The sequence below is a fragment of the Talpa europaea genome (genome assembly GCF_964194135.1).
Source record: "Talpa europaea genome assembly, chromosome: 8".
NCBI classification, from domain to species: domain Eukaryota; kingdom Metazoa; phylum Chordata; class Mammalia; order Eulipotyphla; family Talpidae; genus Talpa; species Talpa europaea.
Genome location: NC_140075.1, coordinates 122130911 through 122157556, shown reverse-complemented (window position 1 = coordinate 122157556; position 26646 = coordinate 122130911). Strand labels below are relative to the sequence as shown.

At 68.4% G+C, this 26646-nt stretch overlaps 1 protein-coding gene across 1 annotated transcript; it reads left to right on the top strand.

The window, feature by feature from the left end:
• Positions 1 to 1772: 1772 nt before the first annotated feature.
• On the top strand, positions 1773 to 26252 carry AHNAK2 (AHNAK nucleoprotein 2; the record flags this gene model as incomplete). Its single annotated transcript, XM_084240345.1, has 8 exons — positions 1773 to 1827; positions 2007 to 2177; positions 11744 to 11802; positions 11877 to 11966; positions 12357 to 12458; positions 13056 to 13197; positions 13426 to 13610; positions 13707 to 26252. 8 exons carry the CDS (start codon positions 1773 to 1775, stop codon positions 26250 to 26252), a joined length of 13350 nt encoding a protein of 4449 aa, XP_084096471.1.
• Between the last annotated feature and the right edge of the window lie 394 nt (positions 26253 to 26646).

The window sequence follows — 26646 nt, the reverse complement described above, 5'->3', positions numbered from 1 at the left end:
AGACATCAGACACTCAGGCTCACCCCTATCTACAGGGGGGCTTCCGGGAGGTGGGGGCAGTGGGCAGGGTCCTCGACTCCCCTGACAGCCCCCATCGGCTCGGCAGGGCGGCAGGGGGCTGCTGCAGACGGCGCAAGACCCCAGTGGGACAGCGTCCGCCCACCCAGACCTCCCCGCACGGCCAGGGGCGGTGGTGGCGGGAAGCGTTCCCCCCAGCCTCCCCGCCCTAGCCACCAGGGACCCCACCTGCACAGGGGCGGCCAGGAGAGCCCCTGCCCTGGACCCCTCCTGCTCCTCCCCACGCCCCTGGACCCCGCCGCGCTGCGTCAGCGGGGGCAATCGGGCTCTTTGCCGCCGGGGGTCTACACCGCCTCACCAAGGTCGCCCACTCGGCGGGGTGGGGCACAGCTGGGTCTGTGTCAGAGCCCCCCACAGGGAGGGGGCGCAGCGGCCGCGGCCCCGGGGTGCCCCCAGCACAGGCTGCCCGCTGCTGCGCGGGGCCCTTCCGGGCAGTGGCGAGCGCCGGGCTGACCTGCGCTTCCCGGAGGCTGCGTCACCCGCTGTGCGGGGGGTGGGGGGGTGGGGGGGGCTGCGCCTGCAGGTCCCGGGGGCGCCGCGTCCGCGTCCGCGTGCGCCCGAGTGTGCGTGCGCGCCTGGGCCGGACGCCCGTCCGTGTGTGGTGGCGTGTGCGCGTGCCGCAGCCGGGGAACGACGCTCCCGGGCGCGCGTGCCCCTGGGTCTTGGGGTTCCCGGTAGCAGGCCCCCCCCCCCCGCCTCCGCGTCCACGCCGGCTTGGCTCCCTGGGGCGCCACTGTCTCCGCGCGGCGCAGCCAGGCGCCCCGGGGCGCGCCCCGCCATCCCGGGTCCTTCCTTGCTCCCGGCCAGGCGGGCCGCGGGCCCCGGAGCCCGGCAGAGCGGGGTCTCCCCCGGCGCGCCGCGCTGGCTGTGCCCGCAGCCCCGCTGCGGAGGTGGAGACGGGCGCGCGGGTGGAGCTGGGGACCCCGGGAGGCCCCTTATTGGGGGGGCCCAAAGTCTGCTCTTCGGACCCAGAAAGGCCAGCTGGAGGCACGGACGCGGCGAGGCCAAGCATGGGGCCTGGGGTTGGGGTCGCGCCGGAGGTGTGAGGCGGGGGCGGGGCCGGCGGGGCGAGGCCTGCGGGCGGGGCGGGGTGACCGGGGCGGGGCGACCGGGGCGGGGCCTGCGGGACGGGGGGGTGACCGGGGCGGGGCCTGCGGGGCGGGGGGGTGACCGGGGCGGGGCCTGCGGGGCGGGGGGGTGACCGGGGCGGGGCCTGCGGGGCGGGGGGGGTGACCGGGGCGGGGCCTGCGGGGCGGGGTGACCAGGGGCGAGGCCTGCGGGGCGGGGGGGGTGACCGGGGCGGGGCCTGCGGGGCGGGGTGACCAGGGGCGGGGCCTGCGGGGCGGGGGGGTGACCGGGGCGGGGCCTGCGGGGCGGGGGGGTGACCGGGGCGGGGCCTGCGGGACGGGGGGGTGACCGGGGCGGGGCCTGCGGGGCGGGGTGACCAGGGGCGGGGCCTGCGGGGCGGGGTGACCGGGGCGGGGCCTGCGGGGCGGGGGCGGGGCCTGCGGGCGCGGCCAATGGGCTGACTGAGGCCGCAGCGCCGCGCGGCGTCCGCAGAGGCGGGGCGGGCCCCGGCGGGTCGGGGTGCGGACGCCCCGCAGTCCGAGCCCGGCCGCCGGCGGCAGCGGACGGGGAGCGCGCGCCCGCGGGGCCGCCGGGCCGGGACGCCGGGACGCGAAGCCGCCGCCGCGATGTGCGACTGTTTCCACGTGGTGCTGCCCGCCTGGGCCGGAGCCCCCGGCAGCGGTGCGCTCCCCGCCTGCAGCCCTCCCTCGCCTCGGGGGGCCGGGGGGGCCGGGGGCCGCGGGGGGCCGGGGCCGCGCTGGGGCGCCTCGGCTGCTGAGGGTCTGCCGCCTCCCTCCCGCCTCCCTCCCCACGCTCGCCTGCACCTGTCCCCGCCACCCGCTCCTGTCCCCGCCTCGCAGGTCGCTCCCGCCCGTCCCCCTTGTCACCGCCTCCTGCTTTGGGACGCGGGGCTTGTCTTGGCCCTGGAGGCGGCCACCGGGGAGGTCAGCACGTGTGGCTGGACCCTGGGGGCCTGCCGCATGGCCTGGCCTCCGACCTGCTTGGGGGCCAGTGGCTGACTGGACCAGGAGGTAGGGCTATTGGCCTTGGCGGGAGACTGCCGGGCTGGGCCGGGCTGAGCCCATGGCATGGCCGGCCTCTGGCTTGGTGCTGGCTGGGGCGGGGCTGGACCTCAGGTCTCTGGCTTGATCAGGAACTGGACTGGGGTCAGACCTCAGGCCCAGGAGGGCAAGGTGGGTGTTGTCCGTGGGTGGGACCCCAGGGGCATCAGTGCCCCTCCCTCAGCTCTGACCATAGGTGTCAGCAGCCCCTCTCCGCCGCCCCTCCCTGCGGTGAGCCTGGGGACTGTCTCAGCCTGGGGGAGGGTGGGTGGGGAGGGGCAGACTTTGCGGCAGGTCAGTAATGCTGCAGCCTGGCCACACCCTGGACACCAGGCCAGCTGCCCGCAGGGGGCGGGGCCTTGCTGCATTGGCGCGGCTGGACCCTACTCCTTGGGGAGGAGTGATCGATGGTGAGGGGCCACCCTGATGCAGCAGGTTGAGTGGCCAGGCCTGGGCACGCCCCTGCCTCAGCAGGAGCCCCCAGGCCCTCCTGTGGCCCGTTTGTCCATCCAGCGCCAAGACCGAGGCCAAAGGTGTGGTGTGAAGGCCCCACTGCCCAGTGGCCGCCCTCACCCAGTTGGGAGCCCAGGCGCCCTGCCCTGCCCTGGGCAGCAGGTGGGAGAATGGTGGCTGCACGGGTCGGGGGCCCAGCCCTTCCTCACCGGGGCCAGCCCACATCCCATCTGCCGCACCACAGGGCCAAAGTGGGGCCGCAGGACTTGGGGCGCCTTACTCTGCCTCCAGCTCCATGAGTGACGCCTTCCTGGCTCAGTGCCGCCCGCCCAGACTCCCCAACTGCAGGGCCCAGGGCCTTCTCCTCACCCTGCCTGCAGAGCCCGCGCCCACCCCCCCCCCCGACCCCCCCCCCCCCCGCCCAACTTCTGGGGCTGCTCCCAGCCCTGGGGCCACCAGCTGCACTCAGGAATCAGGCTCCAGGGCTCCTGGGCTTGCGTGGGAGACCTGCTGGATCAGAGCCTCTGGGGTTCTGACACAGGCTCCAAACCCCACTGGCAGACAGGGGCGCCCCAGTGCCCGGTCCCAGCTCTCCAGCCTGTCCCCTCCGAGCAGACCCAGGGTGGGCAGACCCCCACCCAGTCCAAACCCATCCTCCGGCGCCAGCCTCCTGACAGCCCCTCGGTGGCCCCAGCAGGGAGCCCGCCCCCCACAGCTGTCTGGAAACAGACCCCCGCACCAGGCCCCACGCCTCAGGCGCGACCCAGCGAGGGACAGGAGCTCGACGAGCACTCCCCCCAAGCTGGACCAACAGGTTCGCTGGACAGGCCGCAGCTCCCCCCACCCGGCCAGCCGCAGACAGCAGATCCCTTCCCAGAGCCACATGGGCCCGCGGTTGGGCTGTGGGGTGCACTCCACCTTCACCGCTACGAGCCCCCCACTTGACCAGAGCGCCCCACCCCTTCCCTGATGCCCCCCAGATCCAGGGAGATCCCAGGTGTGGAGCACACCATGAAGGGAGTTTGGGGCTCCCCAGTGGGGGCCCAGGCCCCTTTCCCAACGGGACGGGGTGGCGCCCCTTCTGTGAGCTTGGGGCAGCACGGGGCCGTGGACCGGGCTGACGTCCGGCGGCAGGAGCACAGCTGCCCTGCGGTCGGGCGCCGCCTGGCCAGGGCCTGCACACAGCAGACCTGGGAGCCGCCGCTGTGCTGACCGGGGTCTCCCAGGCTCCCAGGCGGCTCCTCAGGCCCAGCCCCGCGGCGTGCAAGGGGCAGTCGGGCTCCTGGGCCTGGTGCCCCAAGCGCTTTCCTGGGGCCGATTCGCAGGCCGTGGCCAGTACCCTGCTTCCTTTCCTGCTAGACAGATGGGCCCTGCCCCACCGGCCCCGGGCGGGCAGGGGCGGGCAGAGTGCATGGGGGGCTGTGCCAAGCCCGTGGCTGGGCCCTCAGGCTTGGTGAGGTGGGGGCTGTGCCCCCGGGGCTCGTGGGGCTGTGCTGGGCAGCGATGCCCGTGCAGCGTCTCCACCTCAGTCTGGCAGGTTGCCGGACTCCTCTTCCGGGAAGCCCCTGGATGGGGGCCCACTCTGACTTCTCAGACTGGGTATTTCCGGGGGAGCCTGGGTTGGCTTGCCTAGGGGTGGGGCACCGGGCAGGAGGACCCCCGGCCGTTGGGGGACACCGGCTACTGGGGCCCTGTCCCCCGCTGCAGGAGTGAGAAGCCACGCTCTCCCGAGCTGGGTCCTCTGCCAGGGTGGGGGCAGGAGCAGGCCGACCCGGACGTGGGGTATCTGTCCACCCTCTGTCTGTCCCGGACCCGAGACGTGGGAGGCCGTGCATCCACAGAGCGGGGGCCACCACCATCCACTCAGCGGGGACAGGGCAGACTCAGGTCACTTCTGTCATCGGCAAAACCTAGGGAGCAGGCAGGCAGGGAGGGCTTCCTGGAGGAAGGGCCACTCCGCCGGGAAAAGAGTACAGCCAAGAGACCTGGGGGGTCTGGCCTGCGCAGAGCTTAGCAAGGGGCCTGGGGTGGGCTTGTCGGGTGGGAGCATCTTGGGGTGGGATGGGGTGTCGCTGTGCCTGGGGTGTAGGAAGGCGCTAGTGGGGTGGTGGTGCCGTGTGGGGGAGAGGCTGGGGCGGAGGCCAGGTGGGAGGAGGGCTGTGTTCCAAGGGCATGGGGAGGGGCTCCTAAGGGGCTAGGGCAGCCCCCGAGAGGGGACGAGGCCGGCGGTGGGGCTGAGGTCTGAGGGGTGCAGGGCACCTCAGCTGCGTGCCCAAGGCTGCCCTCCCCAGGTTAGGGCCACCGCCTTGGGGTGCGGTTGCCCTGAGCCGCCCGCGGATTCTCCAGGTGCTGTTTTTCTTTTTTTGGAAGCCAGAGCAGCCAGGAGCCTAAGGCCCGCCCTGGCGGGATAAATATTTAATAATCAGAAGCACTTTCTAAAATGGAAAGATGGAGCTGGGCCCAGGAGGCCGGGGGTATGGTGTGGGCGGGCCTAGGGGCTCTCTGCCCGCCCCCCACGGCCACTGGGGGAGGCGCTCGCCCCAAGGGTGGGGGAGAGTAGGAGGCCCCGGCCCCTCTCCAGAGAGGTTTTGGGGACTCCTGCAGGCACATCACACCAGGGCGCCAGGCGGCTGGCTGGAGGCAGGGTCAGGGCGGGCTCTCCAGTCCTCCGGGGGCAGCAAGGCCCAGCAAGGTGGGGCTGGCCGGCTGTGGGCTGGGCGCGGACCCAGGAGAGGGATCGGCCGTGCGGCTGGACCCCTGGTGGGGCTCCCTGTTCCTCCTGCCCCTGGACGCTCCAGGCTCCCGGGATGCCCTTGCTCCCTGGCCCTCGGTGGGCCCCGCGGCGGCCCGTCCCCGCCAGGCCTGCTTGGGAGGCGCGGGTGACACATCTCCTGGGAACGCTCCTCGCAGCTCAGTCACTGGCGGCCGGCCGGGCCCACGGAGGTGCCCAGCAGGGCCCTGGCCCAGCTACCACCGTCCTGCTGCCCTCGGCCCCCAGCCTGGGCTGGGCACGGGGAGGGGGTGCACTTGGGGCCGGAGCCCCTCCCTGAGGGGAGTCAGGCTGCCCCTGGAGGACTGGATCCCTTCAGGGGCACCCCCCAGGCCCCAGTGCCACAGCCCGGCCTCCCCCTGCCTGCAGCACCCCCTTGGGCAGGGACCAGAGTGTCCCTCCCCCGGGATGGCTGTGGCACTGGCTGGGCAGTGTGGGAGAAAGCGGGGTCTGGCTGGGGTGGGCCCAGCAGCCAGTGTAGGGGCTCGGAGTCCCAGAGGCCTGGGGGCGGGGTGTGGGGCAGCATCCCTGGGGGGAGCAGGGCAGTGCGGGGCGGCGGGGTGGGGCCTGGCTGTGCCCCTTCCTCTGGCTGGAGAGGTGGGGCCGACCAAGGGCCAGGGCGCCAGGGAGCTGGCAGGTGGAGGGCAGCACTCAGCAGAGTGGTCAGCTGGGGCCCCCAAACTCTGGAGGGGTGGGGTGTGGCAGCCCTGCTCCCGCTAGCATCCTCCTCAGGTTGGGGGGCAGCGGGGCCAAGGTGATGCCCCCGTCCTGGACTGGTGGTCCTGCCGGACTGGTGGTCCCCCAAGACCTCTGGCCTCTTACTCTGGGCAGGTGGGGGTATGGGTGCTGGGGCCGCCTCCCACCCTGAGCCTCAACCCACTGGGATCCTCCTGCTGCCCCCACCTTAGGCCACTTCTGGCTTCTTTAATGGGGGCGGCCCCCCATGACTCCTACTGTGCCTTCTGCCCTTGGCTGCCCCAGGAGTCCCCACTGGGCCACAGTCCCCGGCCCCACCTGGAGTGACCCCCAGACACCCATCGCGCCCTGGAAAAAGGGCAGGCCTCCCTGACCCCACCCAGGGCCTGCTCAGGCCTGCTTGTGGGGTGCAGGTGCCCACGGCCAGCTGGGCCTCGCCCCATCAGCTGTGGGGTGCAGGGTGGGGCGGGAGATCTGCAGTTAGCTGGGCTCACACCAGAGGGCCTGCCCTGGCCTGCGCACCTGCAGAGCTGTGTCCACCCCCTCCGTCCTGCGGGGGGCAGTCCAGGGTGAGGGTCAGCAGAGGTGGCCAGCCGGAGCTCTGGGACCAGGTGGCTTGGGGGATTTGAACCCCTGGCCGGCCCGCCCTGGCCCTGGGGCCTCCTCATGCTGTGGGCAGCTGCACAGGGCAGCTGACTCTGTGTCGAGGGGCCGCATTGCCGGGGCGCAGGGGTCCCAGATGGAGCAGATGTGTCCGGTGGGTGCCTGGGATATCTGCAGGGACCCCAGCAGGGCCTGTGGGGTGTGGACCACCTGTGCTTTCCCAGGGCGGGGCGGGCGGGGACGGTTCCTCCCTCATCCTGTCACAGCCCTGCCTGGGGCACTTGGGGTGGGGCCGGGTCCCCAGTGCCAAGAAGCTGAGGGGGCGGGGTCCGGGCCCCGCCCACCCTGCTAAGCTGAGGGCTCTTCACTCTGGGGATCACATCGCCTGGAGAGCTGGGTGAACAGGCTGCCCGCCCTGTGCCCACCGCGCCAGAGCCCCGCTGGCCCAGCCTGGCGGCTGCCCACCTCCCCTCCCAGCAGGTCTGTGGGGCTGGGGTGGGCAGCAGGGGCAGATGGGGCACAGAGTGGAAGCATCTCCTGGACCCCGCGCTGCCCGGCCTGCCGAGCCATCCACCATGGCCAGGGCACAAGCGCCATCGCAGTCCCGGGCCAGGCAGACCCTCGAGACCAGAGCCTGCGGCCTGGAGGGCCCCCCGTGGGGGTGCGTGCGGCTGGGAGGGCTGCCCACCGCAGGGCCTCAGGCGGGCGCAGGGGCTGCTGCAGCCCAGGGCTAGGCCGGGTGGGTGGGCTAGGCTGGGCCCGTGGTGGGTGCACAGGGCCCAGGGGACACACCTGCTGCCCTCCCAGCACAGAGGCCAGTCGCCCTCGGGAGAGTCCAGTCTCCCCTGCAGCTCTGCCCTGCCCCTCTACTCCCTGCACGGGCATTGACTGTGCCCGCTGTGTACGGTCGCCTGGTGCGCAGAGACATGAGCCAGTGTCTGGGCCAGGGGCCGGGCTGGCAGGGCTGGCGGGCAGGGGAGGGAAGTGGAGGAGCCTGGCTGAGCTCACTCATGGGCAGGAGGCCTGGCCTGGCAGCAGCTGAGGAGCTGGGAGGCCCCGCCAGACTCTGAGAGGCTTCTGGGCTGTTTGTGCCGGGGACTGTGGGGGGTGAGGAGAAGGGTGGGTGATGGGAATCCCCGGCGGCAGCCGCCCCAGGCCCAGGCAGACAGGCGGTCCCCTGCCTCGGGGCAGGGGCCGGCGAGGGCCACCCGGAGCCCCCTGGGGAGCTGGGCCCTTGGCTGCGGGTGTTGCTCTGGAGAGTCTGCCAGTCCCAAGACCGGTGAAGTTCCAGGATGGGGCGAGGCCGCCCCGTGTGCCCCCGTGGGCGCTGCCCCAGGGCCAGCCTGCACCCGCTCCTGCCCCCTCCCAGGCCGTGGGCTAGAGCGGGAGGGACCCACGTGCTACCCTTGCCCCGCGGACACCGGAGCACACCCCTGGCAGGCAGTGCCGGGCCCCTCAGGCCCCTCTGCAGAGCCCCGGCACGGCCGAGTCCTGGGCCAGGCCATCCTGCCCTCCAGACCTCGCTGACCTGCCCAGACAGCCAGCTTGTTTAAGCACAGTCAGCCCCGGGGCCTCCTCTGGACTCTCCCAGAGCCCCCTTGGTGCCAGCCGCAGGCCCTGTGGGCAGGGAGAGTGGGGGTTGCCCTGGGCCATCACCCCTCGATCACGCAGTCCCCGCTCGCTCCGGATAGTCCATGTCCTGTAGGCGCAACCGGTGTGGACCAGGGGCCTCTGCCCGCCTCGGCCCCGGCCGCCACCGCCCAGGCCACCCCCGCAGTACCAGCCTCTCCTGGTCCTCCCACCGGCACCGCCGGGTGGGGCGCTCTGGGTGTGAGCGGGGAGGCCTGGGGGCGCGGGACAGCCCCCCTGTGGAGTGGGCTCTGTGGCTTCCCTCCACCAGCACTGTCACGCCGAGGACTGGCCAGCCTGGCCGTGGCCCCCTCCCCAGCACTTGGGCCGAGCTGAGACTCTCAGGACCTGGGCCCCCACGGGATGGTGCAGCCTGAGGCTGGTGGGGGGCCGGCACCCTCACCTCCTGCCCCAGGGCCCTCCTGCTATCTGCGCAGCCCCGATCTGTGTGAGGGGTGCAAGGGACATGGGTCTGCTACCACCCGGCAGCACCCAGCTGTCTGCCCAGGCCGCGGCCTGCCCCCCTCCTGCCCCCTACCCGCCCTGCAGGTGCCCGCCCCGGGGGTCCTGAGGCTGGGGCTGGCCTCCCGGGCTGCCTGGGCCCTGCCTCAGATCCCAGCCTGGGGTGTGTCTGCTCTCCCAGTTGTCAGCCTGTCCTCCCTGGTTCTTGACACCCACGAGGCTTCCCTGGAACAGATTTGGGGTGTAGCCCTTTACACCCACAAGGCTGCCCTGGAACAGATTTGGGGTACTGTTTCTTAAATATGGGGGTTCCTGCCCTACCAGGTGGACCTTCAACTCAGGGCCCTCCCAGAATGCTGTGTCCAGCCTGTACCCTCTTCCTGGGGGTCCCTCGTCCCAGTGGCTGTGGTCCAGGCCCTCCCCAGGCCTGTCTGGCGGGGCCTCTGCCCAGCGCGGGGAACGCCCAGCCCTGCCAGAGCAGCACCCGGTGCCCTGTGACTCAGGGGCGGAGGCTGGTTCTGGGGGTGGGGGGTGCTGGGCCTCTGGGCTGGTGGAGCTTCTCAGGATGCCCACCCCGACTCGGGGGAAGCGTGAGCGCCCCGCAGGGCCCCCCTCTGCCCCGCCCCCGGGGTCAAGGGAGGCAGCCCCCATGTGCCCCCGTGGGCGCTGCCCCAGGGCCAGCCTGTACCCTCTTCTTGGGCTTCTCTCGCCCCAGTGGCTTTGGTCCAGGTCCTCCCTGCCTGGCTGGGCCTCTGCTCAGGGGGCGGGGCACCCCCGGGACTTACCCTCCTTCCAGCCTCCGATTCCTCATGGGTGACTGCGGGGCACTCGCTCGGGATGGGGAGCGAGGGAATGGGCAGAACAGGGCGGGAACCCGAGGCCCAGGAGAGTGGGCTCAGCTGCGCTGCCCCGGCTGGTGTGAGGGCAGGCTCCCGGACAGGCCCCCGGGCTCCCCACCCCGCCGCAGCGGGACCCGCCCCTCCCGGCCCTGCCCGCGGCTCCTCCGGGCCAGACACCAGAGCGGGAGGTGAGCACTGCCCTTCGCCGGAGGTGGCCCGCCTGGGCAGCGAGGGGCTGTCCTCCCCGTCCAGGGAAGCCAGGTCCGATGGCCAGCCCGGGCCGGCGCCCCAGCTGCCAGGGCGGGGGAGGCTGTGAGATCCGCTGCGTCCCCGGGCGCTGGCGACTCTGCTTCATCGCCAGCTCCAGAGCCGCTGGGCACCGCTCCCCGCTGCGGCGACGGGCGCCCCCTCCGGGGCTCCTTAGGGACTTGGGAGCCATCCAAGTCACAGTTTGGCAGCCTTTGGATGTCGGGTGGCCGCGGGACGTTTTCCCTCGAAAAAGGTACAAGTCCTGAGAGTGGCTGGACGCCCTTCCCCGGTGGACGCGCTGGTCCCGGGGCAGCGGCCCTCCCCGCGGGAGCCGCCCTTCTCCGTCCGCCTTCAGCTCCGCGCCCGGGCGGGAGGAAGGCGCCCGCGTGCTGGCCGGAGCGGCTGGGGCCCGGCGTCCTTTCTGGGTGGCCGGGCCTCGAGCGTGACCTCTGGCGCCAGCTGGTCGGCTGTGACGCGGCGTCCTCGGGCGTCCCCGCAGCTCTGCGCCGGCAGCCGTCTGTCCCGCGTCTGTCCCTGGCCGTCCGTCCCCTCCGCCGTCTGTCTCCCCGGTGACCGCCGACTCCTGAGTGGGCGCGCCCACCCTTCCTGCTTTTCCTTTCAGATCTAACCCCGCTCTCTTCCTTTTCCTTTTTTTTTCCAAAGATTTATTTTATTTATTTATGCGCACAAGGGCTGGGTGCAGGCCGGAGGTGCGGGGGTGGGAGCACCCACCAGAGGCAGAGCGGGGAGCAGGACAGGTGGACTGATGACGCCCACTGCTGGGGGAGCCGCGGGGAGGGGAGGGTCGGCCGCGCCTGCGGGCAGCTCCCTGGCGGGGGTGGAGCTCAGGCCACAGCGGCTGCAAACAGCCTCCCGGGGCCGAGCCTGCCCCTGAGCCCCAGGCAGGTCCCGTCTCCCTTCTTCCAGGCAAGGTTTTGTGGAATGTCAAGCCCCTTTATGCTGAACGTGAGCGGTCGGCTTCACGGCCTCCGTCGCCTCCCGGCCTTGCCCCGGGGCTCCCCGGAGTGGACGCTCCTGGCCTCGGGGAGCACAGGACGCGTGGACACCGCGGGCGCTTGGGTGGTGTCGGGCTCCGCTCCCCTCGGCGGAGCGCGGCTCCTTAGCGCCGAGCCTGCCCCAGAAGCCTCGGGGAAACCCAGCCTGGGTGGCCGGGGCGGCGTGGAGAAAGGGGTGCTGCCCAGCCGCGGTGCTGGGCTGGACGCGGGGACGGGGGTGAGGCCGCAGGTCGGCCGGGTCAAGCACCGCTTGTCGCGGACGGGGCTCCTGCTCCGCCTTTAGAGGCTTCTTTGCCCCTCGGCCCCTCCCCCAACAGCCCGGCCCAGGCAGGGGCCCAGCTGCGCCCCTTACCGCACCAGCCGGGGCCTTGAAGGGCTGCCCGGTGGCCTGGGGCACGGCCACCGGGGACGGAGCCGCCCGGGCGGTATGGGGCGCACGCTCCGCCAGGGTGGCCGCAGGGCGGCCCGCACGGGTCCACAGCTGACGGCTGAGGTCGGGGGTTCGCACAGCCCAGTCCAGGCGGCAGGCGTGGCGGGGACGTCGGGGCCTGGCTCGAGCCGGAGGCGGCCACGGTGCCCCTGTGCGAGGGCGGGATGCAGCTGCCCAGGGCTGCCCGGGCCGGGGTCAGGGTCAGGGCGAGTCATTTCCCGTCGCAGGCCAGGCGTCTCAGGTCCTCGGGGCCACCCAGGGCTGCTGGCCTCGGGGTGCGGCCGCCTGTGTCCCCGCAACACTCCGCACGCCCTGGTGTCCGTCTGATGGAGCCCCCCGCGGCCCTGCCCCGGCTGCCCGCCGCGCTCTGCTGACACCTGTCTCCGCAGGGACTGGCCGGCAGCTGCAGCCGGAAGAGCCGGACGTGGAGGCGGAGGAGGACCGCTCCGTAAGTGGGGGACCGCCCTCCTGGCCAGGCCTGGGCAGGGCCGAGGGCTGAGCGCCGTCCTCTCCTCCCGGCAGGTGACCGCGCGCGAGCTGGTGCGGCCGCAGCCCCAGGGGTCCTCTCCTGTGTACGAGTGCGTGGCCGAGGGCGCCGGCTCTGGACTCCCGGTAAGCCCGCCCGATGGAGGCCGCGGGGGGCCGGGCGAGGAGCCCCTGCAGCCGGGCCACCGGCCTCCTCGCCGACCCCTCCCCTTGGGGCCCCGCCGGCCAGGCCGGAACACTGCGGCGGGGGGTGCGCGTGACAGGCGGGTCCCGCGAGAGACGGGGTCCCTGGGGCCTGCTGCTCCCCAGCTGTCCGCTACCCTCTCCCGCCCGCCGGCGCCGCGCCCTGGCCTTGTACACAGCCAGTGCTGGGCAGGGCTGAGCCGTTCCCCTGCGGCTCCGCTCCCGCCTGCACAGCAGGGGCCGGCGGTGCCAGGGCCTGAGCCGAGGTCTCCGGGCCTCCCAGGGTCCCCTGCGCCGGGGGCAGGTGAGTGACCCCTCTGTCCGTGGCTGCAGGGCGACGCGCCGGGCGGGCCAGCCTCCTCGGGGAGACGGAGGTCCTGGTGGCGACGGGAGTCAGGGGCGTCTCGGGCATTTCCCAGGATGAGCAGCCCAGAGGTGGGTTTGGGCAGCGCGGGCAGCAGAGTGGGCCCCGCGCAGGCCCCGGGCCAGGGCCCAGAGTGCAGGGCCGCCCGGCCGGCCACCGCACTCTCCACCCTGTGCCCAGGAGCCCGGCCGGGCGGGGAGCTGCTCCTCAGCTGTGTGGGGCTGGCCCTCACGTCCGCTCAGGCCGCGGAAGCCTCTAGATGGCGCGGCCGCCCGCCGGAGGGTCCCTGCCCCAGGCTGCCGGGTCTGTGGTGGCAGGACAGGCGCTTGGAGGCCCCGCCAGATCCAGGCCCCGGCCCCAGCATTTCCGCAGCGTCTGGCCGGCTGCCCCGGGCCCACACTGGGGCGGGGCGGGGCGGGGAGCAGCACGAGGGCCGGGCCTGCCCTGGCCGCTCCCCGTGCCTGCTGGTCCTGGACGGGGCCTGATTGCGCAGGGGTCACCCCGGGGGGGCACCAAGCGCAGCTCCCCCAGAGCTGCCTGCGGCTGGCTCATCCCCGAGCGGCACACGGCCGGAACCCGTGGCTCCGCGTGGCGGGCGGTGGGCAGCCGGGACTGTCCTCTGTGGGGGACGTTCTGCCGCCACGGCCTCGTGCTCTACGGCCGCGCAGGACGCCCCGGAGGTGACGCTGGAGACCAAGGCGGAGGCGGGGGCCAGCGGCTACAGCGTGGCCGGCGGCGGGAGCCGGGGCGTCTTCGTCAAGCACGTGTTGAAGGGGTCCTCGGCAGCCAAGCTCTTCAACCTGAGAGAAGGTGCCAGACACCCCAGTCCCGGGCCCTGGGCCCACCGGGAAGGGAGGCCGGGAGGGGTCTGGGCACACACGACCTCTGGGTGACCCTTGAGGCTCTGGGAACAAATGAAAAATATCTCACGTGACCCCGGGCGACCCTGCCCCCCACGACGTCCTAGGGGTGGCTCTAGGAGCCGGGCCCTTTCCTCGTGCTCCCCCTGGGGGCTAAACCAGGGTCCCTCCACGCCAGGGGACCAGCTGCTCAGCGCCACCATATTCTTCGACGACATCAAATATGAAGATGCGCTCAAGATCCTGCAGTACTCGGAGCCCTACAGGGTCCAGTTCCAGATTAGACGGAAACTTCCGGCCCGACAGGACGAGGCCCAGCTGTCCAGAGGCACCCAGCAGGGCCCAGCAGGCACCGAGAAGCAGGTGAGGGGCCCTGGCTCTGGAGGCCCCTGCACCCCTGCCGCCCCCAGCGGCCTCTCGCCGCCCTGCGGTGGACCGACCCCTGCCCTTGCGTTGCAGCTCCAGGTGGCCCCTGACGGCCCCCCAGGCACGCCCGCGAAGACGCTGGAGGCAGACTCAGACCAGGACAGACTGCTGGGGCGCCCGGATCGGGCCAGGGGCCGGCAGCCCCAGAAGGAGCGGCTCTCCTGGCCGAAGTTCCAGCCCGGGAAGGGCAGTCGCCAGCTGGGGCCCCGGCGCTCACGCAGCTCCTCGGAGGCCCAGGAGCTGTCGCCCACGCACCCCTGCTCAGAGGCTCCGCTCCCGGTGGGGAGGCCCCCCGGGGGCCGGCTGCGGAGCCTGAGGCTCAGGCTGGGCATGGGGAGGAGCTATGCGCCCGGCGGGGCAGCAGGCAAGGCAGCCTGGGGCGGGGAGGAGGGGGCCCACGCCCAGCTCCTGGAGGATGCAGGGCTCTGGGATGAGGGCTGGGGGGACCCCAGGATGGACTCGGGAGGCTGGGGTGAGGGCGAGACCCCAGGGGCACCCCGAGCCACGGCCCTGCCAGGCCCACAGCAGCAGGTGGCACCTGGCAGCCTCGGCACAGACAGAGGAGAGACAGGCCAGGGGGACCCCATGCCAGGCGGGAAAACTGGGGGAGCCCAGGCCCTAGGGCGTGGGGGGGTGAGCGCGAGTGAGGGGGTGTGCGAGCTGGAGGCTGGGATAGCCCGGCTGTCCCTGCAGGACACACACCCACAGGTGGACGCCACAGGGCACATGCGGGGCTCACACCCCGACCGGCCCCAGTCAGAGGCACCAAAGATCAAGGAGGCAAAAGACGGGGCCGGAGAGGCTGAGGGAGGGTGGGCGGCACCAGCGGCGGGAAAGATGCCGCAGAGTGAAGGCGCAGCGCAGGTGGGCACCAGGGAGTGGGGGGACGTGGTCCGGGGACTGGCGGACGAGGCTTCCACACACAGCAAGGTCAGCATCATCAGGCTGAAGATGCCCTCCTTTGGGGTGTGGACAGAGCAGCAGTCCAGGGAGGGAGCCGAGGAGGAGCGCAAGTCCAGCCACGGTGAGCGGGCAGAGCATGGGCACCAACACAGGCACAAAAAACAAACCGCCCAGGACCTCAGCATTCAGCCACCATTGGCCGAGGTGGACGACCCGACTGTCCAGGTCGCCGTGAAGCTGCCTGAGGGGCATGTGCCCGAAGGAGACGTCGCCCAGCCTGAAATGACCGCTGGACTCGAGGGCCACCTCCCCAAGGTGAAGACGGGCCGCCTCAAGATGCCGAAGGTGGAGCTCAAGGCACCCCAGTTGGATGTCAAGGGTCCCAGTCTGGATCTAGAGGGTCCCAAGATGACGGTCAGTTGCCCCGACGTGGACATGTCCATGGCCAGGACACAGGTGGACATCCAGGCACCGGGAGTCTCACTGGAGGGGGACCTGGGACTGGGAGACGCGGAGGTGACCTCCAGAGATAGTAAGTTTAAAATGCCTAAGTTCAAGATGCCCTCCTTCGGCGTGTCGGCCCCCGGCAAGACTGAGAAGGCCTCTGTCGAGGTGGATGCATCCCTGCCTCAGGGCCAGGCAGATGTCTCGTGGCCGCCCATGCAGGGAGGCATCAATGCCCCGGACCTCAATATTAAGCTGCCTTCAGCTAAGGTGGACGACCCGACTGTCCAGGAAGCCATGAAGCAGCCCGAGGGCCACGTGCCCAAAGGAAAGTTCACCCAGCCTGAAATGGGCGCTGGACACAAGGGCCACCTGCCCAAGGTGAAGACAGGCAGCCTCAAGATGCCCAAGGTGGACTTCAAGGTGCCCCAGGTGGACATCAAGGTCCCCAGTGTGGACTTGGAGGGTCCCAAGGTGACGGTCAGTTGTCCCGAGGTGGACGTGTCCATGGCCAGTACAGAGGTGGACATCCAGGCACCAGGAGTCTCACTGGAGGGGGACGTGGGCCTGGGAGACAAGGAGGGGATCTCCAGAGACAGCAAGTTCAAAATGCCCAAGTTCAAGATGCCCTCCTTCGGGATGTCAGCCTCAGGCAAGACTGGGAAAGCATCGGTTGAGGTGGACACGTCCCTGCCCAAGGTCCAGACAGACATCTCATTGCCGTCCATAAAGGGAGTCGTCACGAACCCCGACCTCAGCATTAAGCTGCCCTCGGCCGAGATGGAGGACTCAACTGTGCAGGTCACCGTGAAGCTGCCCGAGGGCTACGTGCCCAAAGGAGACTTCACTCAGCCTGAAATGGGCGCTGGACTCAAGGGCCACCTCCCCAAGGTGAAGACAGACAGCCTCAAGATACCCAAGGTGGACCTCAAGGCACCCAAGTTGGACGTCCAAGGTGCCAGTGTGGACCTGGAGAGTCCCAAGGTGATGAGCAGTTGCCCTGACATGGACGTGTCCATGGCCAGCTCACAGGTGGACATCCAGGCGCCGAGAGTCTCACTACGGGGAGACCTGGGCCTGGGAGACATGGAGGTGACCTCCAGAGACAGCAAGATCAAAATGCCCAAGTTCAAGATGCCCTCCTTCGGCGTGTCCACCCCGGGCAAGTCCGGGAAGGCCTCGGTCGAGGTAGACGTGTCCCTGCCCCAGGGCCAGGCAGACATCTCGTGGCAGGGAGGCAACAAGGCCACCGACCTCAGCATTAAGCTGCCTTCAGCCAAGATGGACAACCAAACTATCCAGGTCGATGTTAAGTTACCCGAGGGCCAGGTGCCCGAAGGAGACTTCTCCCAGCTGGAAATGGGCGCTGGACTCAAGGGCCACCTCCCCGAGGTGAAGACAGGCAGCCTCAAGATGCCCAAGGTGGACCTCAAGGCACCTGAGTTGGACATCAAGGGCACGAGTGTGGACCTGGAGGGTCCCAAGGTGACAGTCAGTTGCCCTGAGGTGGACTTGTCCATGGCCAGTTCAGAGGTGGACATCCAGGCACCAGGAGTCTCACTGGAGGGGGACATGGGCCTCGGAGACGCGGAGGTGACCTCCAGAGACAGCAAGTTCAAAATGCCCAAGTTCAAGATGCCCTCCTTTGGTGTATCCACCCCGGGCAAGTCCGGGAAGGCCTCGGTCGAGGTGGACACATCCTTGCCCAAGGTCCAGGCAGACATATCATTGCCGTCCTTCAAGGGAGATGTCAAGGCCCCAGACCTCAGCATTAAGCCGCCTTCGGCCGAGGTGGACATCCTGACTGTCCAGGTCGCCGTGAAGCTGCCTGAAGGCCACGTGCCCGAAGGAGACATCGCCCAGCCTGAAATGGGCGCAGGGCTAAAGGGCCACCTCCCCAAGGTGAAGACAGGCAGCTTCAAGATGCCCAAAGTGGACCTCAAGGCACCCGAGTTGGACATCAAGGGCGCGAGTGTGGACCTGGAGGGTCCCAAGGTAATGATCAGTTGCCCCACGGAGGACGTGTCTATGGCCAGCTCACAGGTGGACATCCAGGCACCGGGAGTCTCACTGGAGGGGGACGTGGGCCTGGGAGACGCGGAGGTGACCCCCAGAGACAGCAAGTTCAAAATGCCCAAGTTCAAGATGCCCTCCTTCGGCGTGTCCACCCCGGGCAAGTCCGGGAAGGCCTCAGTCGAGGTGGACACATCCTTGCCCAAGGTGCAGGCAGACATATCATTGCCTTCCTTCAAGGGAGATGTCAAGGCCCCAGACCTCAGCATTAAGCCGCCTTCGGCCGAGGTGGACGTCCCGACTGTCCAGGTCGCCGTGAAGCTACCCGAGGGCCACATGCCCGAAGGAGACGTCGCCCAACCTGATATGGGCGCAGGGTTAAAGGGCCACCTCCCCAAGGTAAAGACAAGCAGCCTCAAGATGCCCAAAGTGGACCTCAAGGCACCCGAGTTGGACATCAAGGGCGTGAGAGTGGACCTGGAGAGTCCCAAGGTGATGGTCAGTTTCCCTGAGGTGGACGTGTCCATGGCCAGCTCACAGGTGGACATCCAGGCACCGGGAGTCTCACTGGAGGGGGACATGGGACTGGTAGATGCGGAGGTGACCTCCAGAGACAGCAAGTTCAAAATGCCCAAGTTCAAGATGCCCTCCTTCAGCGTGTCAGGCCAGGGAAAGACTGGTAAGGCCTCCGTCGAGGTGGACGCGTCCCTGCCCAAGGACCAGGCAGACGTATCGTTGCCGTCCTTTAAGGGAGACATCAAGGCCCCAGATCTCAGTATTAAGCAGCCCTCGGACAAGGTGGATGTCTCGACTGTCCAGGTCGCCGTGAAGCTGCCCGAGGGCCACGTACCCGAAGGAGACGTCGCCCAGCCTGAAATGGGCACTGGACTCAAGGGCCACCTCCCCGAGGTGAACACAGGCAGCCTCAAGATGCCCAAGGTGGACCTCAAGGCACCGGAGTTGGACATCAAGGGCACGAGTGTTGACATGGAGGGTCCCAAGGTGACAGTCAGTTGCCCCGAGGTGGATGTGTCCGTGGCCAGCTCACAGGTGGACATCCAGGCACCAGGAGTCTCACTGGAGGGGGACGTGGGCCTGAGAGACGCAGAGGTGACCCCCAGAGACAGCAAGTTCAAAATGCCCAAGTTCAAGATGCCCTCCTTCGGCGTGTCCACCCCGGGCAAGTCCAGGAAGGCCTCAGTCGAGGTGGACACATCCTTGCCCAAGGTGCAGGCAGACATATCATTGCCTTCCTTCAAGGGAGATGTCAAGGCCCCAGACCTCAGCATTAAGCCGCCTTCGGCCGAGGTGGACATCCTGACTGTCCAGGTCGCCGTGAAGCTGCCCGAGGGCCATGTGCCCAAAGGAGACTTTGCCCAGCCTGAAATGGACGCAGGGCTAAAGGGCCACCTCCCCAAGGTGAAGACAGGCAGCCTCAAGATGCCCAAAGTGGACCTCAAGGCACCCGAGTTGGACATCAAGGGCGTGAGAGTGGACCTGGAGACTCCCAAGGTGATGGTCTGTTTCCCCGAGGTGGATGTGTCCGTGGCCAGCTCACAGATGGACATCCAGGCACCGGGAGTCTCACTGGAGGGGGACGTGGGACTGGTAGATGCAGAGGTGACCTCCAGAGACAGCAAGTTCAAAATGCCCAAGTTCAAGATGCCCTCCTTCGGGGTGTCCACCCCAGGCATGTTCGAGAAGGACTCGGTCGAGGTGGACACATCCTTGCCTAAGTTCCAGGCAGACATGTCGTTGCCATCCTTTAAGGGAGATGTCCAAGCCCCAGACCTCAGCATTAAGCTGCCTTCGGCCGAGGTGGACGTCCCGACTGTCCAGGTCGCCGTGAAGTTGCCCGAGGGCCATGTGCCCAAAGGAGACTTTGCCCAGCCTGAAATGGACGCAGGGCTAAAGGGCCACCTCCCCAAGGTGAAGACGGGTAGCCTCAAGATGCCCAAAGTGGACCTCAAGGCACCCGAGTTGGACATCAAGGGTGTGAGTGTGGACCTGGAGGGTCCCAAGGTGACGGTCAGTTGCCCTGACGTGGATGTGTCCATGGCCAGCTCACAGGAGGACATCCAGGCAACGGGAGTCTTGCTAGAGCGGGACCTGGGCCTGGGAGTCACGGAGGTGACCTCCAGAGACAGCAAGTTCACAATGCCCAAGTTCAAGATGCCCTCCTTCGAGGTGTCCACCCCGGGCAAGACTGGGAAAGCCTCAGTCAAGGTGGACGCATCCCTGCCCCACGGCCAGGGAGACGTCTTGTTGCCATCGATGCAGGGAGACGTCAGCATTAAGCTGCCCTCAGCCGAGGTGGATGTTGCGACTGTCCAGGTCTCCGGCAAGCTGTCCGAGGGCCCGGTGCCTGAAGGAGACTTCGCCCAGCCCGAAATGGGCACTGGACTCAAGGGCCACCTCCCCAAGGTGAAGACAGGCACTCTCATGATGCCCATTATGGACTTTCAGGTACCTCAGTCAGGCATCAAGGGCCTCAGTGTGGATCTGGAGAGACCCAAGGTGACAGTCAGTTGCCCCGAGGTGGACGTGTCCATGACCAGTACAGAGGTGGACACCCAGGCTCTGGGTGTCTCACTGGAGGGGAAAGTGGGCCTGGGAGACGCGGAGGTGACCTCCAGAGACAGCAAGTTCAAAATGCCCAAGCTCAAGACGCCCTCCTTCAGCTTGTCGGGCCCGGGCAAGACTGGTAAGGCCTCGATCGAGGTGGACGCGTCCCTGCCCCAAGGTCAGGCAGACGTCTCTTGGCCATCCATACAGGAAGGCGTGAAGGCCCAGGACCTCAGCATTAAGCTGCCTTCGGCCGAGGTTGATATCCCGACGATCCAGGTCACCATGAAGCTACCCGAAGGCCACGTGCCTGAAGGAGACTTTGCCCAGCCTGTAATGGGTGCTGGACTCAAGGGCCACCTGCCAAAGGTGAAGACAGGAAGCCTCAAGATGCCCAAGGTGGACCTCAAGGCACCCGAGTTGGACATCAAGGGCGCAAGTGTGGACCTGGAGGGTCCCAAGGTGACAGTCAGTTGCCCCGAGGTGGACGTGTCCATGGCCAGCTCACAGGTGGACATCCAGGCACCAGGAGTCTCACTGGAGGCGGACGTGGGCCTGGGAGACGCGGAGGTGACCTCCAGAGACAGCAAGTTCAAAATGCCCAAGTTCAAGATGCCCTCCTTCGGCGTTTCCGCCCCAGGCAAGTCCAGGAAGGCCTTGGTTAAGGTGGACGCATCCCTGCCCCGTGGCCAGGCAGAAGTCTCGTTGCCGTCAACGCAGGGAGACATCAGCAATAAGGTGCCCTCGGCTGAAGTGGACATCTTGACAGTCCAGGTCGATGTGAAGCTGCCCGAGGTCCCGGTGCCCGAAGGAGACTTCGCCCAGCCCGAAATGGGCACCGGACTCAAGGGCCACCTCCCCAAGGTGAAGACAGGCAGCCTCAAGATGCCCAAGATGGACCTCAGGGCACCCCAGTTGGATGTCAAGAGCCCCAGTGTGGATCTGGAGGGTCCCAAGATGACGGTCATTTGCTCCGACGTATCCATGGCCAGCACACAGGTGGACATCCAGGCACCGGGAGTCTCACTGGAGGGGGATGTGGGCCTGGGAGATGCGGAGGTGACCTCCAGAGACAGCAAGTTCAAAATGCCCAAGTTTAAGATGCCCTCCTTTGGCGTGTCAGGCCTGGGCAAGTCCGGGAAGGCCTCGGTCGAGGTGTTCGCATCCTTGCCTAAGGTGCAAAGAGACGTTTTGTTGCCATCTATTAAGGGAGAAGTCAAGGCCCCTGATCTCAGCATTAAGCTGCCTGAAGCTGAGATGGACAACCCAACTGTCCAGGTGGATGTTAAGCTACCCGAGGGCCAGGTGCCCGAAGGAGACTTCTCCCAGCTGGAAATGGGCGCTGGACTCAAGGGCCACCTCCCCGAGGTGAAGACAGGCAGCCTCAAGATGCCCAAGGTGGACCTCAAGGCACCTGAGTTGGACATCAAGGGCACGAGTATGGACCTGGAGGGTCCCAAGGTGACGATCAGTTGTCCTGAGGTGGACGTGTCCATGGCCAGTTCAGAGGTGGACATCCAGGCACCGGGAGTCTCACTGGAGGGGGACGTGGGCTTGGGAGACGCAGAGGTGACCCCCAGAGACAGCAAGTTCAAAATGCCCAAGTTCAAGATGCCCTCCTTCGGCGTGTCCACCCCGGGCAAGTCCGGGAAGGCCTCAGTCGAGGTGGACACATCCTTGCCCAAGGTCCAGGCAGACATATCATTGCCTTCCTTCAAGGGAGATGTCAAGGCCCCAGACCTCAGCATTAAGCCGCCTTCGGCCGAGGTGGACGTCCCGACTGTCCAGGTCGCCGTGAAGCTACCCAAGGGCCATGTGCCCGAAGGAGACTTCGCCCAGCCTGAAATGGGTGCAGGGCTAAAAGGCCACCTCCCCAAGGTGAAGATGGGCAGCCTCAAGATGCCCAAGGTGGACTTCCAGGTACCTCAGTCAGACATCAAGGGCCCCAGTGTGGACCTGGAGGGTCCCAAGGTGACGGTCAATTGTCCCAAGGTGGACGTGTCCATGGCCTGTACAGAGGTGGACATCCAGGCACCAGGAGTCTCACTGGAGGGGGACGTGGGCCTGGGAGACGCGGAGGTGACCCCCAGAGACAGCAAGTTCAAAATGCCCAAGCTCAAGATGCCTTCCTTTGGCATGTCCACCCCGGGCAAGTCCAGGAAGGCTTCGGTTGAGGTGGACACGTCCCTGCCCCAGGGCCATGCAGACAAATCATTGCCATCCTTTAAGGGAGACATCAAGGCCCCAGACCTCAGCATTAAGCTGCCGTCGACCAAGGTGGACGTCCCGACTGTCCAGGTCGCCGTGAAGCTGCCCGAAGGCCACGTGCCCGAAGGAGACGTCGCCCAGCCTGAAATGGGCGCTGGACTCAAGGGCCACCTCCCCAAGGTGAAGACAGGCAGCTTCAAGATGCCCAAGGTGGACCTCAAGTCACCCGAGTTGGACATCAAGGGCACGAGTGTTGACATGGAGGGTCCCAAGGTGACAGTCAGTTGCCCCGAAGTGGACATGTCCATGGCCAGCTCACAGGTGGACATCCAGGCACCGGGAGTCTCACTGGAGGGGGATGTGGGCCTGGGAGACGCGGAGGTGACCCCCAGAGACAGCAAGTTCAAAATGCCCAAGTTCAAGATGCCCTCCTTCGGCGTGTCCACCCCGGGCAAGTCCGGGAAGGCCTCAGTCGAGGTGGACACATCCTTGCCCAAGGTCCAGGCAGACATATCATTGCCTTCCTTCAAGGGAGATGTCAAGGGCCCAGACCTCAGCATTAAGCCGCCTTCAGCCGAGGTGGACGTCCTGACTGTCCAGGTCGCCGTGAAGCTACCCGAGGGCCACGTGCCCGAAGGAGACTTTGCCCAGCCTGATATGGGCGCAGGGCTAAAGGGCCACCTCCCCAAGGTAAAGACAAGCAGCCTCAAGATGCCCAAAGTGGACCTCAAGGCACCCGAGTTGGACATCAAGGGCATGAGTGTGGACCTGGAGAGTCCCAAGGTGATAGTCAGTTTCCCCGAGGTGGACGTGTCCGTGGCCAGCTCACAGGTGGACATCCAGGCACCGGGAGTCTCTCTGGAGGGGGACGTGGGCCTGGGAATCACCGAGGGGACCTCCAGAGACAGCAAGTTCAAAATGCCCAAGTTCAAGATGCCCTCCTTCGGCGTGTCCGCCCCGGGCAAGACTGGGAAAGCATCGGGCGAGGTGGACGCATCCCTCCCCCTTGGCCAGGCAGACGTCTCATTGCCATCGATGCAGGGAGACGTCAGCATAAAGCTGCCCTCAGCCAAGGTGGATGTCCCGACTGTCCAGGTCGCCGGCAAGCTGTCCGAGGGCCCGGTGCCTGAAGGAGACTTCGCCCAGCCCGAAATGGGCACTGGACTCAAGGGCCACCTCCCCAAGGTGGAGACAGGCAGCCTCAAGATGCCCAAGGTGGACTTTCAGGTACCTCAGTCAGACATCAAGGGCCCCAGTGTGGACTTGGAGGGTCCCAAGGTGATGGTCAGTTGTCCCGATGTGGACGTGTCCATGGCCAGTACAGAGGTGGACATCCAAGCCCCAGGAGTCTCACTGGAGGGGGACGTGGGCCTGGGAGACGCAGAGGTGACCTCCAGAGACAGCAAGTTCAAAATGCCCAAGCTCAAGATGCCCTCCTTTGGCGTGTCCACCTCGGGCAAGTCCAGGAAAGCTTCGGTTGAGGTGGACGCGTCCCTGCCCCAGGGCCATGCAGACATATCATTGCCATCCTTTAAGGGAGACATCAAGGCCCCAGACCTCAGCATTAAGGTGCCGTCGGCCAAGGTGGATGTCCCGACTGTCCAGGTCGCCGTGAAGCTGCCCGAGGGCCACGTGCCCGAAGGAGACGTCGCCCAGCCTGAAATGGGCGCTGGACTCAAGGGCCACCTCCCCGAGGTGAAGACAGGCAGCTTCAAGATGCCCAAGGTGGACTTCAAGGCAGGTCAGTTAGACATCAAGGACCCTAGTGTGGACTTGGAGGGTCCCAAAGTGACGGTCAGTTACCCCAACATGGACGTGTCCATGGCCAGCTCACAGGTGGACATCCAGGCACCAGGAATCTCATTGGAGGGGGACGTGGGCCTGGGAGACATGGAAGTAACCTCCAGAGACAGCAAGTTCAAAATGCCCAAGTTCAAGATGCCCTCCTTCGGGGTTTCGGGCCCAGGTAAGACCGGGAAAGCCTCAGTCGAGGTGGACACGTCCCTGCCCCATGGCCAGGCAGAAGTCTCGTTGCCATCGATGCAGGGAGACATCAGCATTAAGCTCTCCTCGGCCGAGGTGTATGTCCCGACTGTCCAGGTCGCCATGAAGCTGCCCGAAGGCCATGTGCCTGAAGGCGACTTCACCCAGCCCAAAACGCGGGGTGGACTCAAGGGCCACCTCCCCAAGGTGAAGACAGACAGCTTCAAGATGCCCAAGGTGGACTTCAAATCACCCCAGTTGGACATCAAGGGCGCTAGTGTGGACTTGGAGTGTTCCAAGTTGACAGTCAGTGGCCCTGACATGGACATGTCCATGGCCAGCTCAAAGGTGGACATCCAGGCACCAGGAGTCTCGCTGGAAGGGGACCTGGGCCTGGGAGACACGGAGGTGACCTCCAGAGACAGCAAGTTCAAAATGCCCAAGCTCAAGATGCCCTCCTTCGGGGTGTCAGGCCTAGGCAAGTCCGCGAAGCCCTTGGTCGAGGTGGACGCGTCCCTGCCCCAGGGCCAGGTAGACGTCTCATTGACGTCCATTAAGGGAGACGTCAAGGCCCCGGATGTTAGCTTTCAGCTGCCATTGGCGGAGGTGGACCTCCCGACTGTACAGGTTGGCTTGAGGCTGCCCACAGGGGCAGGCGGGCTGGGTGATGTGGGCAGCACTGCCAGAGAGGCCGTCCCTCCAATGGGGGAGGACCTGCCCGCCCCTGATATCTGTGGCTCAGGCGCTGCGGGTCCAGACCTTCCTTTGCTCCAGACCCGCCCATCAACTGGACTCAAGGAAGTGTCCTCTGCCTCCAAGGCTGTGGGTGGGCGCCGCTCTTCTGCTGACCCCCTGCTGCCCTGTGGCTGGCCTGGAGACGCTGTGACCACCCCCATGGACAGCCCAGAGAGGCCTGTCCCAGTGGAAGAGAGCCGGGCAGACTCACGGGACAGCTGGTTTCAAATGCCCAGCTTCCGTCTGCCAGGCCTCCGCCGGGGGTCCTCCACGGGGCCTGCTGGGTCAGGGGCCCAGGGAGAGGCTCAGGGGCCGCTGCCCGCAGAGGTTGCAGCCAGAGCAGGGGACGCCCCCGCCGGCCTCGCAGCCGGGAGCCAGGGCATCTGCGCTGTGGGGCGTCGGCCGGCGCTTGAGGCCGCTGCCGAGAAGGCCTCCTACGCCGACGTCCTGCGGCGGCCCGCGGACAGCACCGGCCCGCCCGAGCGCCTCCCCCCTGCAGGGGTGTCCGCTGCTGAGGTCAGGGTGGGCGAGGGCGAGGGCCCCGTCCTGCAGCTGCCGCCCATCCCGTGCGGTGCAGGAAGCCCCGGCCCTCGGGGAGAGCCTGGGGAGGGGGTCCCGTTCCCCCAGCTGAGGGCACCGGGGCTCACCTGCCCCGCCCCCCGCCCCGGGTCTGTGGTCTCCGTCCCCGAGGTGAGGCCCACGAGGGGCCCGGATGGCCATGTGGATGTCACCCTGTGGCAGGACAGCCCTGGGGGCCGGGGTGCCAGCCCCCCGAAGGCAGGCGCGGGGTCCCCCGCCCAGCAGCCTGTGGACCCGGACCTGCCCTCCGACGCCTCCGGGTCCTCAGTCAGAGCGCAGGTCCGGGCCGCCTGGGGGTGGAGCCCCGCGCTCCCCTCGCTGGACCACAGCCCCCCTGCCGCCGGCCCCTGCGTGGTGCGGGGGGCCCTGATCCCCGCCTCCCCGCTTCAGACGCCTTCCTACGGGTTTTCCCTGCTCAAGGTGAAGATCCCGGAGCCCCCGCCGCGGGCTGGCCTGGGCGTAGGCCCTCCCGACGCAGGGCCCGGGGCGGCTGTGCAGGACGCCTCCTCCGGCCCCGCTGCGGTCAGGCCGGACCCCGGGGAGCCCTTGGAGGTCATCGCCTGCGGCCCCGAGGAAGCGGCGCTCGCGCCACCCGGGCCCGAGTTCCGCCCCGGCCTGCCGGGCGCAGACAGCTGCTCTGAGGAGGAGCCGGCCGAGGTCCCGGCGACCCCCGCGGGGGACAGCATGGGGGCCGGGGGGGCCGGGGCCCCGCGGGGGCTGGCGGCGAGCGGGAGACCCGCCGGCCTGCTCAGGCTCTGGTTCCCCAGCTTGGGCTTCAGCTCTACGGAGGAGTCCGGTGCCGCCTCCGGGGGCGCTGGCCGGGGGGGCCCTGCAGCACAGGCACCGCCGGGGCCACCCGAAAGGCAGGAGCGGGGGAGCTGGTTCAGGCTCCCCAGGCTGGGCTTCTCCACGCCGAGCAGGAAGAGCAAGAGCGCCCCAGGGGACGCGGCCGGGCCGGCCGGGCCAAGCCCCCCGGAGGAGACGGTCACCTTCTTCGATGCCCGAGAGTGCTTCTCCCCCGAGGAGGAGGAGGGGGGGGAGGAGGAGGGGGGCGAGAGTGGGGTGCCCGTGGTGGCCTCCGCAGCCAGAGCGGAGCTGATCCTGCTGGAGGGGCCCTGCGCCCGGAAGGCCAGGCCTGCAGGCCCATGAGGGCGGGGCTGCCCGCGCCTGCACCCTGCACAGCCCCAGCACCCCGCTGCAAGGCCGGGTCTCCGGTGGGGCGCCCTGGCCGCTCCCCCTGCCCTGAGCCGGGGCGCCCTCATGGAGGGGGGATCTCTGGGGGGCCTGTGGCCACAGGTACAGATGCGGCTCAGCTGTGCCGCCCCTCCCGCAGGCCGCCCTCCGGCCTACTCACGGCTTCCCGGCTCTCCCCCGCCCGCTGAGCGCCAGTGTCCGCAGCGCCTCTGCGGCCTGCACGCCCGCTGCAGGGGCACACCTGCGACCCGCTTGGCGGTCCCCGATGGGCAATAAAGGACATGACCTCCCACAGAGCCGCGTCTTTTGTTCCCGGCCCAGGGGCTTCGAGGGGCCTGTCCCGTGGGCC